Source organism: Lygodium microphyllum, chromosome 12 (genome assembly GCF_053477565.2).
Source record: "Lygodium microphyllum isolate KBCC chromosome 12, Lygodium_microphyllum_v1.1.10, whole genome shotgun sequence".
NCBI classification, from domain to species: Eukaryota; Viridiplantae; Streptophyta; class Polypodiopsida; order Schizaeales; family Lygodiaceae; genus Lygodium; species Lygodium microphyllum.
In genome coordinates this window covers 132,958,093-132,971,408 of record NC_141146.1, presented here as the reverse complement: position 1 = coordinate 132,971,408, position 13,316 = coordinate 132,958,093, and the positions used below count along the sequence as shown (strand labels likewise).

General features: G+C 40.8%; 1 protein-coding gene across 1 annotated transcript; it reads right to left on the bottom strand.

Annotated features, from left to right (window-relative positions):
- Positions 1–4,520: 4,520 nt before the first annotated feature.
- On the bottom strand, positions 4,521–7,844 carry LOC148028296 (uncharacterized). The gene is made up of 4 exons (XM_087690107.1): positions 6,575–7,844; positions 5,860–5,982; positions 5,376–5,780; positions 4,521–5,282 (listed from the first exon to the last, which is right to left on the bottom strand). Exons 1-4 carry the CDS (start codon positions 7,574–7,576, stop codon positions 5,106–5,108), a joined length of 1,707 nt encoding a protein of 568 aa, XP_087546233.1. The 5' UTR covers positions 7,577–7,844; the 3' UTR covers positions 4,521–5,105.
- Positions 7,845–13,316: the final 5,472 nt, after the last annotated feature.

Sequence of the window (13,316 nt, the reverse complement as noted above, 5' to 3'; positions counted from 1 at the left end):
ATGATACTTGTCAATTTGCTTGGCCACTACAGGTACTTTAACTTGGTCTCATTAGGCAAGGGTATCACCCGTCCTAGTTAGCAACATTTGGTCCATGTGAGCTCCTACAGTGAGCAACTCGATGTGATCAAAGAGCCTACATTGAATGAGGTTAGTTAGGGTGCCTCTAGATGATCCTAACATTCCTGCATTCAAAAGCATGTTCTTAATCCCATCCAATTTAGATTTCATTTTTAGAAGTTCCTTCTTTGTGACCATCATGTATTCAAGGATTTTGCTAAAGGTACTAGTTCCTTGATCTTTAAGGGCTATGATTTTTGCTTCAAGGTCCGCATTTGAGAGTTGAGTATGATCAAGGTGCGCAACTTGTTGGTAGCTATCCAAGGACTCTCGAACATCTCTAGGAAGAGAAGCAAGAAATGTTGCCTCATCCATGGTGTTAGCTTGGGGGTTTAGAATCTTCTAAAACTGACAAGGTCAATGTCTTGAGCAATGGGATCCTTGAGGGATGTAGCCTCAAGGATTGAACTTTGGACAAGATAGGAGTCAAGATTGGATGTTGTTAGGTCAAATTTGGGACAAGGGTTACGCCATTAGGTAGGAGAGGGGATTACCTTGCCGCTTGGCAATCGCATACAACAAAATCGATTTGGGTTTGGATTCTAGGCCTTGGAGTGCGACCTTTGAATCTAGGGTTTGGTCATTGTGATGTGAGAAAGCATGTCTAGGTGTACTTGACTAAACTTGACCCAATGCCTATTGAGTGCCCAAGGTGCCTGTGACATTCCTTTCAATGATGGATTTTAACCTGTAAGATCTCACATCACATGAAGAGAGTTGGATTTTCAATCAAAAGAGGTGTATAAAAGCAAGTTTCCTTCTGCTCAAAAATCAAGGTACAAACAAGTAAGCACACGATTGTGGCGAGTGTGGAGGTACATGTGTGTGTAGCCTTGGGTGTAAGTGGTAGGTAGCGCTTGTGTGGAAGTGTCCCTGTATGGAAGTGTGAGTGTGAAAGTGGCCTAGTGCAGAAGTGCAAGTGTGAAAGTAAGAGAGAGAGACACAGAGAGAGAGAGAGAGAGAGAGAGAGAGAGAGTGTGTGTGTGTGTGTGTGTGTGTGTGTGTGTGTGTGAAAGTGCTTATGTGGTGTGAGTGTGGAACCACCCTAGTGCATGTGTGAATGTGCTTATGGAAGTGCAAGTGTGAAAGTACAGGAGTGCATGTAAGTGCGAATGTGGAAGTGCAAGTGTGAAAGGAGTGAAGGTTGATGTCAAGGATGTATGAGTATTAGATAAGCCATCTTGCAATTATGGGATAAGATTCACAATGTCTATGATAAGCAGATCCCTACCTCTCAAATGTATTGGCTAAAGGAAAAAATGATTTGTAGGAAGGAAGGGATCCCCATGTGCACCCACTTAAATGAGTTTTATTCTATTTTCAGCCACTTTTCTTCATAAGGACTTGAATTTAGGATAATCTTCATCCCTTATTCCTACTAGTTACATTACCTAAGTTCTAGGACACATTCCGTACTACTATGTGTATAAATATGTCTATTGATGGGCTGCTAAGTTCTAGGACACATTCCATACTACTATGTGTATAAATATGTATATTGATGGGCTGAAATTGTGGGATGTAGAGAGTGCTCTCTTGAATGAAGAGATTAATAAAAAGAATGTCAATGCTTCCTGCACCTCTCATGCTTTGACAGTCAAAGGTAATAATGGTAGGAGCAATAATGTGACTACCGTGGGAGAGACTCAAAAGTCGTATTCTCAGTCACATGGATAGTCTTACAATAAGTCATGTGGTTGTAAGTCCACATTGACTTATTATTATGGCAAGCAAGGTCATATTCAGCCACAGTGCCATAAAATGTGCGATGACAAGCGCAAAGAAAAGGAAAATGATAAAGTTCAAGAAAAGAATGATGACTATTGTCCCTAACAAGCGAAGTATCAAGATTGAAGAGATCATGTAGACTAATTCTAATGATGATTACATCTTGCTAGCTTCTTCTCTTAATGTTTCACAACTGATTGATGCCTCCTCTACCTATGCTCAATATTGACTACTTGGTTTAGGGGCTTCATTTCATGTCATCTCTCATCAAGATTGGTTCCACTTCTACCATAGCATGATAGGATCTGTCAAATTGAATAATGACTTGGCATTGGATATTGCTGATATTAGATATGTCTAGTTGCAATTTTCTTCATGCAGTATACTGACTTTGCATGATATACGTCATGTTCTGTCTTTGACTAAAAGCTACTTTCAGCTAGATAGTTGGATGATGTCAGTTTTATACTCTCTCTTTTGGTGATTATTCTCATGGATGCTTATCCGTGGGAAATATTGTCATGACATAAGGTGCCAAGTCTGACACTCTTTATCCCTTACTTATGTATGGGTCTATCCACCATGTTTTGATAGTGGTTGCAGTACCACATGCATCGTTATGGCATCATCGCCTTGGGCATATATCATTAAAGGGAATGAAAACGCTTACCCATTTGCATTATCATTTGACCTTAACTATAAGTGTTTTGATTATTGTAATAATTATTTTTATGAAAAACAGACTTATAACTCACATAAAAAATCTAGCATTGCCCACATGGTTGAGCCTCTGGCTCCTGTTTATTCTGATGTTTGTGGACCTATGCCATGTAAGTCTTTAGGTGGTGCAAAGTATTTTCTTACTTTCATTGATGATTACTCACATAAAGTCTAGGTATACCTCATAAAGCAAAAATCGAAAAGCTTGGCTACATTTCAAGGGTGGCTTGCTTATCTAGGTATAGGCTACAATACTTACGATCTGACAATGAGGACAAGTATGTATTTAAAGCCTTTGAGAAGTTTTGTGATGAGAGAAGTATTAAGTGTCAATTGACCGCTCTGTACACCCCACCCCAGAATGGTATAGCTAAGTATATAAATAGGATGATTTAAGAGAAAATTCATAATATGCTTAGCCAGGCATCTGACAATGGGGGTGAGTATGTGTTTAAAGCCTTTTAGAAATTTTGTAATGAGGGATATTAAGTGTTAGTTGACTAGGGCACCGTACACCCTACCCCAAAATGATATAGCTAAGTACATGAATAGGACGATTCAAAAGCAAGTTCATAGCATGCTTAGCCAAGCAGGTTTACTACAACACTTTTGGACTAAGATAGTTATTACTATCATACATTTGATTAATCAATCTCCATGTACTACTCTTGACTATCAAGTTACAGAGGAGGCAGAGTCAAGAAAACCTCCATCATATACTCATTTGTGTGTCTTTGGTTGTGAGGCTTTCTACCATGTTCCTAAGGACAAGTATAATAAGGTGGATCCTAAATGTGTGAAATGCATGAAATACAGGTGAGATAGGTTATCACCTATGGGATCCACATGCCCGGAACCACAACCATGATATTACTTTCCATGAGGAGAAAATACAAAAGCAGCTTGAGTAGGTTGTTGAGGTACGCAAGGTAATCTTTCGTGAGGAGACTCGTTACTGTACATCTAGCTAGATAGCCTATAGCATAGCTTATGCTCCAATGGCCCGAGACCTTGATGTTGGACAGGATGTACATGCTCCACAGCCTATTTTGCGACAATCTACTAGAGATAGACGTCAACCTAATCAATTTGCACCCTCTATGGATTATGTTATGGTGACAAATGTTGGTAAGCTTCTTACCTATAATGAGGCAATGCATAGAGACAATAGTCACTCTTGGGAGAGGTCCATACAATCGACATATGCCTCACTATATAAAAATTATACGAGGAATTTGTTTCCTTTGCCTAATGGAAAAGATGCTTTGCCATACAGGTGTGTGTACAAGTTGAAGAGTATCCCTAGATGCCCCAAGCCAGCCTATAAGTCCAGATTACTTGCTAAGGATTTTAAGCAAGAGCATAGGCTTGACTTTGATAAAGTCTTCACTCATGTCATCAAAATGACTACCCTACGCTTGGTTTTGTTTTGGTTGCACAGCTCAATCTAGACCTCTATCAGATGGATATTGAGATGGCTTTTTTACATGGAGACTTGCATGATGAGATTTACATACAATAGTCTAAGGGCTTTGAGAAAAAAAAAAGAAACACCTAGTGTGCAAGTTGAGAAAGAGTCTTTATAGCTTTGAGCAATTTAGAACCTACAATTCACAAAAATGGATGGACAACACATTAAAAAATCTGGAACTGAATTATTTTTTTAAATGACAAAATGGACATAAAAACAAAACAAAGCAGCTCCTGTGGCCAGAGCGTTGACGGTCTAGGAACTAGACTTCGTATGCATGCAGTGGCAGTGTGTGTTTGCAGGATTACTTGGTAGGATTTTGATAACCAAGGGTATAATAATGCCATATGCAGTGCATGTTCGTGTCGTTAGCAGAGATATGGAGCGAATATGCAGAGCGCCAGTACGATCAGGCATTCGTACAATCGTGACAATCAAGGTAACCACCAAAAGAGCGACAAGAGAGAGAATGAGAAAGATAGAAATACCAACATCCCAAGACGGCACATTCTCAAATAAGGGACGAAATTCGAATGATGGCCTACTGGACGAATTCTGCAGAGAATCGTGCAGTGTTGGAAGCAGGGTTTCATTGCAGCGATCATTCATTTGCATTGTACTTTTTCATTGTGTCTGCGTTTTCTTCCTCGCTGATCTTTGTGGTGCTGTGAAAATGGGGTGATCCTCCAGCACACCAGCACGCACCCTCGCTACACAAATCCCCCATCACAATTACAAGGCGCATCACACGTACAAGGAAACTGACATGGAAATCGTATGGCGACTCACACGTACAAAAACATGGCGTGCTACATCCATTTTGATGCATTTGCAAAATGGCAACCACTGCCTCTTTCAGCCTGCTCAATGCTTTACTCGTTGACTTCCCAAATAGGCGGGATTCCAAAAACAATTAATTGTCAGTAATTTTGCAGGTCCGAATTGTAGCCCTTGCAAAAGGCTAGAATGGCAGCAGCACCATGCTGTACATTGAAGTGAGCTGCAGAAGGTAATGTACAAGTACACCTGTATATATGTGCTCCAGATTGTATAAATCAATATGCTCTCAACAACTATCACAGAAAAAGGAGTAAACAAGTAGTGTGATGCCAAATTGAGGGCTTGTCCTCAAAACTCGCATGAGACCACCACGAAAAAGACCTTTGACACCCTCTTCATCCAGCAACGCTCTAAAACAATGCCATGCACCCTCATAAGCTTCCTCCCCCGGAGCTGTCTCCATCTGCAACCGCAAAAACGCACTAATGACATTCAATTACTTTTATGACAACGTAGCCACAGCCCCTCATTCAACCCAGTCCACAGAAACATGTACCTGAAGCCTGGTTTTAATCACATCCAAAGGCGTTACGAGGACTGTTGCTGGTATGGCTGCTAAAAAGCCTGCCCAATTCTTATGCTCAGGATACATTTGAGTGAGCAGAGCATAACAAGCAAAGAAAATCCCAGAGCTGGGAACATCACGAGCCAGCGTAATCCCAGATCCACTGTACAACCCTCGAATACCAAGCTCCTTTACCACTTGCCACAAACCTTTCGGTGAACCCAGCTTAGACTGTATCTGCAGTCGTAACTTCACAATCTCCATGGGGTTTGTTACTAACACTTGTGACAATCCTCCCCCTCCTCCAGCAATGATCTCCAAAATCCAGAGTCTTGCTCCTGGTAGTTGTTGCTCCAACATTTGTAAAATAATCTCGTTGGTTGTAAGCTTCAGTGCCTAAAGAAAATTAAATACAAGCCAGCAAAATTTCAATCTATCTGTTAGATTTGTTTACCGATATGAACTAACGGTATACCTTTTCTGGTGCTATACCAAGGAGCTGTGGAACAAAACCACTGTAAAGAGATCCTGGGCCTTCCTCATCAAGCAGTTGCTTCAAGCAATCAACAACGCTTATGCATTTGTTCTCCTTCCCATCCTGCTTATGCAAACAGAGTACATTAATATTTCTTGTTGCAAGCATCACTTTGATAACTCCAAACTCTACCAAGCCTATTAAGTTCAATAACTTATCGGGCCTCAAACTACCCCTTCCTATACAGGTATCTTAGACTAATCTGCTAAATTGAACAGCAGAGAATAATGCATGCAAACCATTGAGACCCTCAATGAACTTACACCTTATGTTTGCAACTTTCAATTCATTTCGAACAAGTTGGTCCGACTAGGTTGAGAAATATCGAATTAGCTGAATGAAAGAAAAACAAAAAGCTCCTAAGAGGCTATACGTGCAGAGCAAAGAACTGAAACAACTCGCCAATCCATGGTAGCACCTAGCTGAATGTTGATGGTATTTGGCAGATAAAATCCTGAAAGGGCTTGACAACCCGTCATAGCACCTAAATGGTGAGAGTACAAAGCAGAGGATCCTACTTGACGTGTAGAAGGCTTGCTAATGTTGCGTTTAGACTTGATGAAGAGGACGATAAAAGAGCAATACAAATTTGGTTGTCAATGCAAAATATGACATAATAGATTCTACGTTTCGGACATCTATGGTTAGGACTTACACAGGATTTTGCTTGCATCCGAGTTTTGATCGTATCCAGAGGATAAACCACAGAAGCTCCGACTGCTCCAGCCAAACCACCACCGCCCAAATGGTGTAGCGCCCTGGCAAGCAACGGTGCACCAGCCACATGCTGCATAGAAACGCTTGACTGAGTCACAGCCGCTGCATGCCCTGCTACACCCACCACTGATTGCACAGAGACTGTTGACTGAGTCATGGCATTTCCTGCTATAGACACCACTGACCCCACAGCAGCTGCAGCAACCAGCTGGTCAGAGGAAGGGCAGTTGGCAGAAAGTAGAACTGCTGCAGTTGGCTTGGAACTCAAACTTGTGCTGCCATTAATCTGGGTTCTTGGACCTGTTTGCTCACCGATCCTCGAAGGGGGGGCTGTTATCTGACCAGGACTTGAGATGATACCGCTGTTCCTTTCCATTGAATAGAGATCAGGTGTATATCCTTCCTGCACGTGCATGTCGATGGCTGCACTAACATCTTCACCCCTTCGAGGAACCCTCCAGTCTTCTTGAAGCCCAGTGTTTACGATTGAAACCTCTTCGGGGCTTAATGGGAAGTCAACAGCGAGATTAGAGTACTGAACCAGCGATACTGGCAAGGGACTAGCTGTCTCAGCAATGGCACTACTCATGCCGCACGGCAATGATATAGAAACGCCAAGGATGGCGGTTGCTGCTGCTGCTGCTACGGATGTAAGGTTTCTTCTGTCTTTCTGGTCCGACCACAAAGGCCTACCTCCCTGCAAGGGCAGATTATAGGTGATGAGAGGGGCAGCATAACTTGAACAGTTGTGCGATGTGGATTCTAACGTCATTCTAGTGCAAAACTGACGGTGCCCTGGTGCAAGAGGATCTGCCGGAGACTCCTCTTGACTTGCAGACAATGGCCGTGGCCCTATTGCAAACCCTGACTGAGAAATTGGTGGCTCTGAATTGCAACCGGAGGCGAACATTGTACAAGATAGAGTGATCAGAGAATCCATGGAACCCCGAACTCCGAACTTGATCTGAATCTGAGGCTTTTTATCTGAGTCGGAAGTGGTGCTAGGTTCAATGAAGCCGCGCGGCAAGACGGCGATGGACAATCACGGTCAGAAACTAACAAAAGTAGCTACAACAACCAGATAGAGAGAAATTCGGATCGCCTGTTAGAAAGTTAGCTCTCTCTGTCTCTGTCTCTGTGTGTGTCTGTCTGTGGACTGTGAGCTCCTCTCGTAACACACGTGAATGAAGCAAAGGGAAAGGGAAATGAGCGAAACCCCGTCGATGTTCTAACTTGTTTTCCTCCGAGGAGGAGAAAACACGAGCGCCGAGGTGGCATCCACGTGGGAGTGCTTTTGAGATATTTTAAGAGCCCGTCGAAATGGCGTTATGCCGCTCTTGTTAGCCCGGACAACTTTTTTGTTTGTGGATTATTGTTTGCAAGTGAGAGCAAACGTGGCGTGAGAGTCGTGACATGTCCTCTTCCCCCCTTACTAAAAATTACAGCTAGTGTCGCTCTGTAGGTCTAGTCAAGACTCTAAAAGCCGAGACACCCTTAGGTTTATAGACTTGGCAAGGCAACTAAGCTAAAGTACATAATTGCGTGGAAGTGAAACTTCAACCTATAGAAGCATTTGGGCCCACCAACGACACCTTTCTCACAACTCCACAAAGTTGAGATAGTCCATAGTCCCTCTAAAAATGAATGTACTACCGCTACTTCCCTTAGTATTTGCAACAAATGACAAGATAAGCCAACGATCAATGCCTTTCTCTCTCCTCACACAATGGACCCTTTCATCCTCTCTCCTTGTTGTCATCAATGCCATGTAAAAATCGACGTTCTTGTGTGACCTTATAAGTTAACTAAACTTGCCACATATGCACAAGTCAATATACTTGTGCATGGCCTAGCTCTTATTGTGACACTACTTTTAGAGCCACTATCATGGACCTCAATGCAAAAGGGGCATGAAAAACTAACATGATTTGGAGATGAGACTATCGCACCAATAAAACTCCTTAGATCTCTCATGATATTCTTTACTACCTCCCAATGCTTCTTGCCAGGGTTTGCCATATAACCGCTAACAACACCCACTATGTAAGCAATATTTGGACAACCATGGTGCACATTAAGTTACCAATTGTAAATGCACTTGGCCATTTTAACCTTTTACTCATTTGACTTAGGGCTAAGTTTCAAATATGTAGGCAATTGAACATTTATAGCCTTTTTGCTCTCCATGTTGAAATGCTCTAATACCTTCCCAATGCACTAATATAGTATCTTTTTGTCTCAATCTCGCATAATGTGCATACCAAGAATGTGAGTAGCACTCTCCAAGTTCTTCATGTCAAAGGTTTCATGCAACCTTACCTTTAAAGCGTCCATATCTAGGGCTAACTTCCTAGCAATCAACATGCATCCATATAAAGCTTCACAGTCATAAGGCTACTATCCCAAGCTTTTCTAGTATATATGCACTAATCAGTCTCACTTTTAATGCACCACGAGACTACATAAGGCATCGAACTTATGATACAAATCCTTAAAGGCTTGTTTCAAACCATATAAGCCCTTTTGCATCTTACATACTAGTTTCTCCTTGCGTTCCACAACAAAACCCCTTCATGCTATTGTGTGTAAAATATCATTGTGCAAGAAAGTAGTTTTAACATCCATTTCAACCAACTCTATATCCTCTCTAGCAACCAAAGCAAGCATGGTGCAAAGAGTGGTCATCTTAACTATTAGTGAGAATATGTGAGTGAGGATGCTTTAGGTAAACAATACCCCTAGTTTATTTCAAGAGGAGGACATCTTGATTCCTCTAAGGGGGAGAGGATGTAATATCACTTCCCCCTCCACACTTGAATGGGTGCTATGGAGGGGGAAAATAAAAGTAAATGTTTTTTTTTAAATCTAATTAACCTTAAAAGCCTATAATTCTCGTCTTGTTTTTATAAGCCATAACTGTCATTTTTTATCAACATCTTCATCGAGGCCATCAATGAACTGAGTGAACTCTTCTCCTAGACACGTGATATAGCAAAATAACCATGGACAAACTCAATGGGACATTCAAGAGAAAGTGAGAGAGGAGAGTTCGATAAGAGAAGCAACAAGAACAAAGATCTTATTAAGACTACATAATAGCCTTGACCCAAAGGCTATGTTTTTCTAATCGCCCTATGTTGTGGGGGGGGGGGGGGGGGGGGGTGTGTGTGTGTGTGTGTGTGTGTAGTGTGAGTGAGAGGGGAGAGAAAGAGAAAGAGAGAGTGAAATAGAGGGGGGGGAGAGAGAGAGAAAGAGAAGGACAAATGAAACATACCCGACTCTAAATCCTTGGAAGGGTAGTTTAGTAATAGTCTAGGGATCCGATCCCAACCATCACCATTTGTGCTACTCAAACTTAGGTGACTAGGTGTTTCTTGGGTCTACCTTATAAGCAAAGTATCTGATCTCATCCCACAAGGATTGACATGCAAGTTCTTAATGACACATCTATAGTCTCTCGCGGCATTCTGGCATTGATCTTAGATGTTGTCACTGTTGTGTGAGCCACCCAAGACTCAAGACAGACAAGCCCTACACTTGGTTCAATGAGAGTGAGAAATGAGAGGGAGTTGAGCATCAATCCCTCTACTCACAAGGCACAGTCTCATACTAGCTCCCTAAAATAGTGCTAGCTAGGCTTTATGATATTTACCCCAACAAGTGATCCTTTGGTCTTGCTCCTATTTCCTTCTTCCAAAAAGCACCCAATTAATAAAATCCACCCATCCATTAAACAACATTATCATGACAACCATCCATCCACTTTCCACTCACGCACCCAATTTGCTTTAGTTATCTAAGTAAATCATAGTTTGTGAGACGTATACAATCAACTTCATTAATTAGTCTCATTTCATAGAGTTCAGTGAACACCTTTGGTTCATGTACATAAAATAATGAAATCAATATAAAGACATAAGATAACCACCCTCAAGTCCAAGACTATAGGACACTTCAACCCATTCCAACATAAGTTTTCCTTCCTATCCGTATCCCACTGTTTGGTACCTTGACCCTAAACTAGGTTGATCTCACGCTATGACCCCTCTCTTCTGGTTAGAGTCCCTTCTGTGCCCCTCACCATGCATTGTGCCCACCATGCATTTCTTCCCTATCATAAGACCGGTCACAAGTATTATCTAAACGACCAAATCCCCATTGGTTCTCATATTGCCATAAGGGGGAATCTTCCTCGTATGTTTGACCTCTCTCCTACACCCTAAATGGCACTAACCGGCTAGGGTCGAAGCCATGATAGCAAGACTTGGGGGGGCAAGCCATGATAGCGAGACTTGGGGGCAAGTACATCCTGATAATAATCTTATACATCATCACACATCTTTTCTCTATAGTTGCATCCACAACTAGCTTATTCAGGCATAAGCACTTTGATCAACAACAATTCCACTTTAACAAACAATTTCTAGTTATAACACCACAATATTATACTATTTGCATGATCCTTATATTCAATAACATCACATCCTTGAATACATAAAATACCATTGTATTAGATACAATCAACAAATTGTAGGTATTATTCAAGAAGACAACCATCTTATAAGTGTCTTTTCAATCTACTGACTTGGGGGAACTTCCACAGATCTCTTTGGGTACTCCCTTTGATGACACCCAAAGAAGTGCAAAAACAAGGCATAAAGCATCCATGCATGCACCACATTTCCATTTTTTATGGGGAGAATGCTAATCAAATTGTTAGAAAAACACTAAAATACACCTTATATGATGGGGCCACATCCATCATAAGTTAATGATATGCGTAAGGGTATAAATGCTTGCATTTGCAAAGAGCTAGAAAAAGAATCAAAACATAAACACCAAAACTTTACAAATATAAATGTATCAATATTTTAAGAAATAATACAAATGTTGCAAAGTTGTGCATCCTTTGGGAAAAAGGTGGGGTGGAGCACATGAGGGATCATGTGCCTGTTCTCTTCCTTTCTTCTAAGACTCATATATTCTCTTTGGTGTCAAACAAAAATTTCTCTATTTTCTTTCTATGCAAAAAGTTTTGTTTCCCTCTTTCCCCTTCCTCTTTCCTTTTGTGCAATGGAGATGGATCTCTAATGAAGATGATAAAGATGATGAGTTTGTTAATTGTTAAGAGAGAGCTTTGTGGTTTCTTTTGAGTTGTGAGATCAATGGCTTAGTCTTTCTTTATACCTAATGTGACATCTTTAGACAAAGGACATGGGCCAGGGCCAGCCAATGCCAGATCACTACCCTGGCAGCCAAATCCATCTCGTGCATATGACAATAAATATTTCATCCGTTCCATGCTTTTCCTCTTCTTGCTTTATACCTATTCTAACACCTTATGTCCTAATCTTGAACTATTAATTAAAAAATTGATATGATTATTTAATTTACTCAACAACTCTTTTCAAAAAACTTGTTGCCTTGCCATTCTAACAACAATCTATAACCCTTAGTACCAACCTGACATCTTCTTTGCTTCTTTCATCCTCTCTAAATCTTGTTGTTCTCTACCATTTCCACATTTTCCTTAGCTCATCTCTTGTTTTAATGAATAACCTTAAAATTAGAAACAAATATACAATATAGTTATTAAAGTATAAATATCAAAAAATAAAATAATCAAGGCATATTCTCATGCTCTACTCTTTTCACCTATGTAACATAATGAAACCTTCATGGGGTGACACTTCATTAGCATCACCTTCTCCTTAACTACCTCTTCCATTGACCTCAAGTATTCAACACCATCATTTGCCCACAGCTCCGACCCCTTTTCTCTTCCTCTTTTTATTTTCCTCTATACCAAATTTAACAAGAGCTCCCTTTCTTATCGAACATCATCTAAGTTGCACACTAGATGGAATCGACTTTCTTCTATTGCTATGGAGGAGCTCTTCTTGTGATCCCTTATTAAACATTGAACCCTATCTTTTGGAGACTACGCAAGTTTTTTAGTGTCAAAGTGATTGAGGCAAGGGCTCCCTCAATTTAGTGGTCATGGCTTTGGAGTCCTATACCCTACCATGGCTAGGCCTCATAGTCACCATTGACAAGTTTTTCATTAACAACATGTGAAGTGTTTTGTGTTAGACATTGACTCTTCTTCAACTTGGTTTGTGAGGATGCTTCACGTTTTCAATGTGGGAGAAAATGATGACACCCAAAGAAGCACAAAGACAAGGCATAAAAGCATCCATGCATACACCAAATTTTCATTTTTTATGGGGAAAATAATAATCAATTTGTTAGAAAAAAACTAAAATACACCTTATATGAGGGGGCATATCCATCATAAGTCAATGGTATGCATAAAAGTGTATGCGCTTACATTTGCAAAGAGCTAGAAAAAGAACCAAAACATAAAGTTCAAAGCCTTACCAATATAAATGCATCAATATTTCAAAGAAATCATAAAAAGATTGAAGGATTGTGTATCTTTTGGGGAAAAGGTGGGTGGAGTGCACGAGGGATTATGTGCCTCTTCTCTCTCCTTTCTTCCAAAACTCACATATTCTCTTTGGTATGGTACCAAAATGTCTCTCTTTTCTTTGCGAAAAAAAGTTCCCTTTCCCTCGTTTCCCTTTCCTATTTCCTTTTGTGTAATGGAGATGGATATACCTAATCAAGATTATGAGTCCATTCATTGTTAAGACAGAACTTTGTGGTTTCTTTTGAGT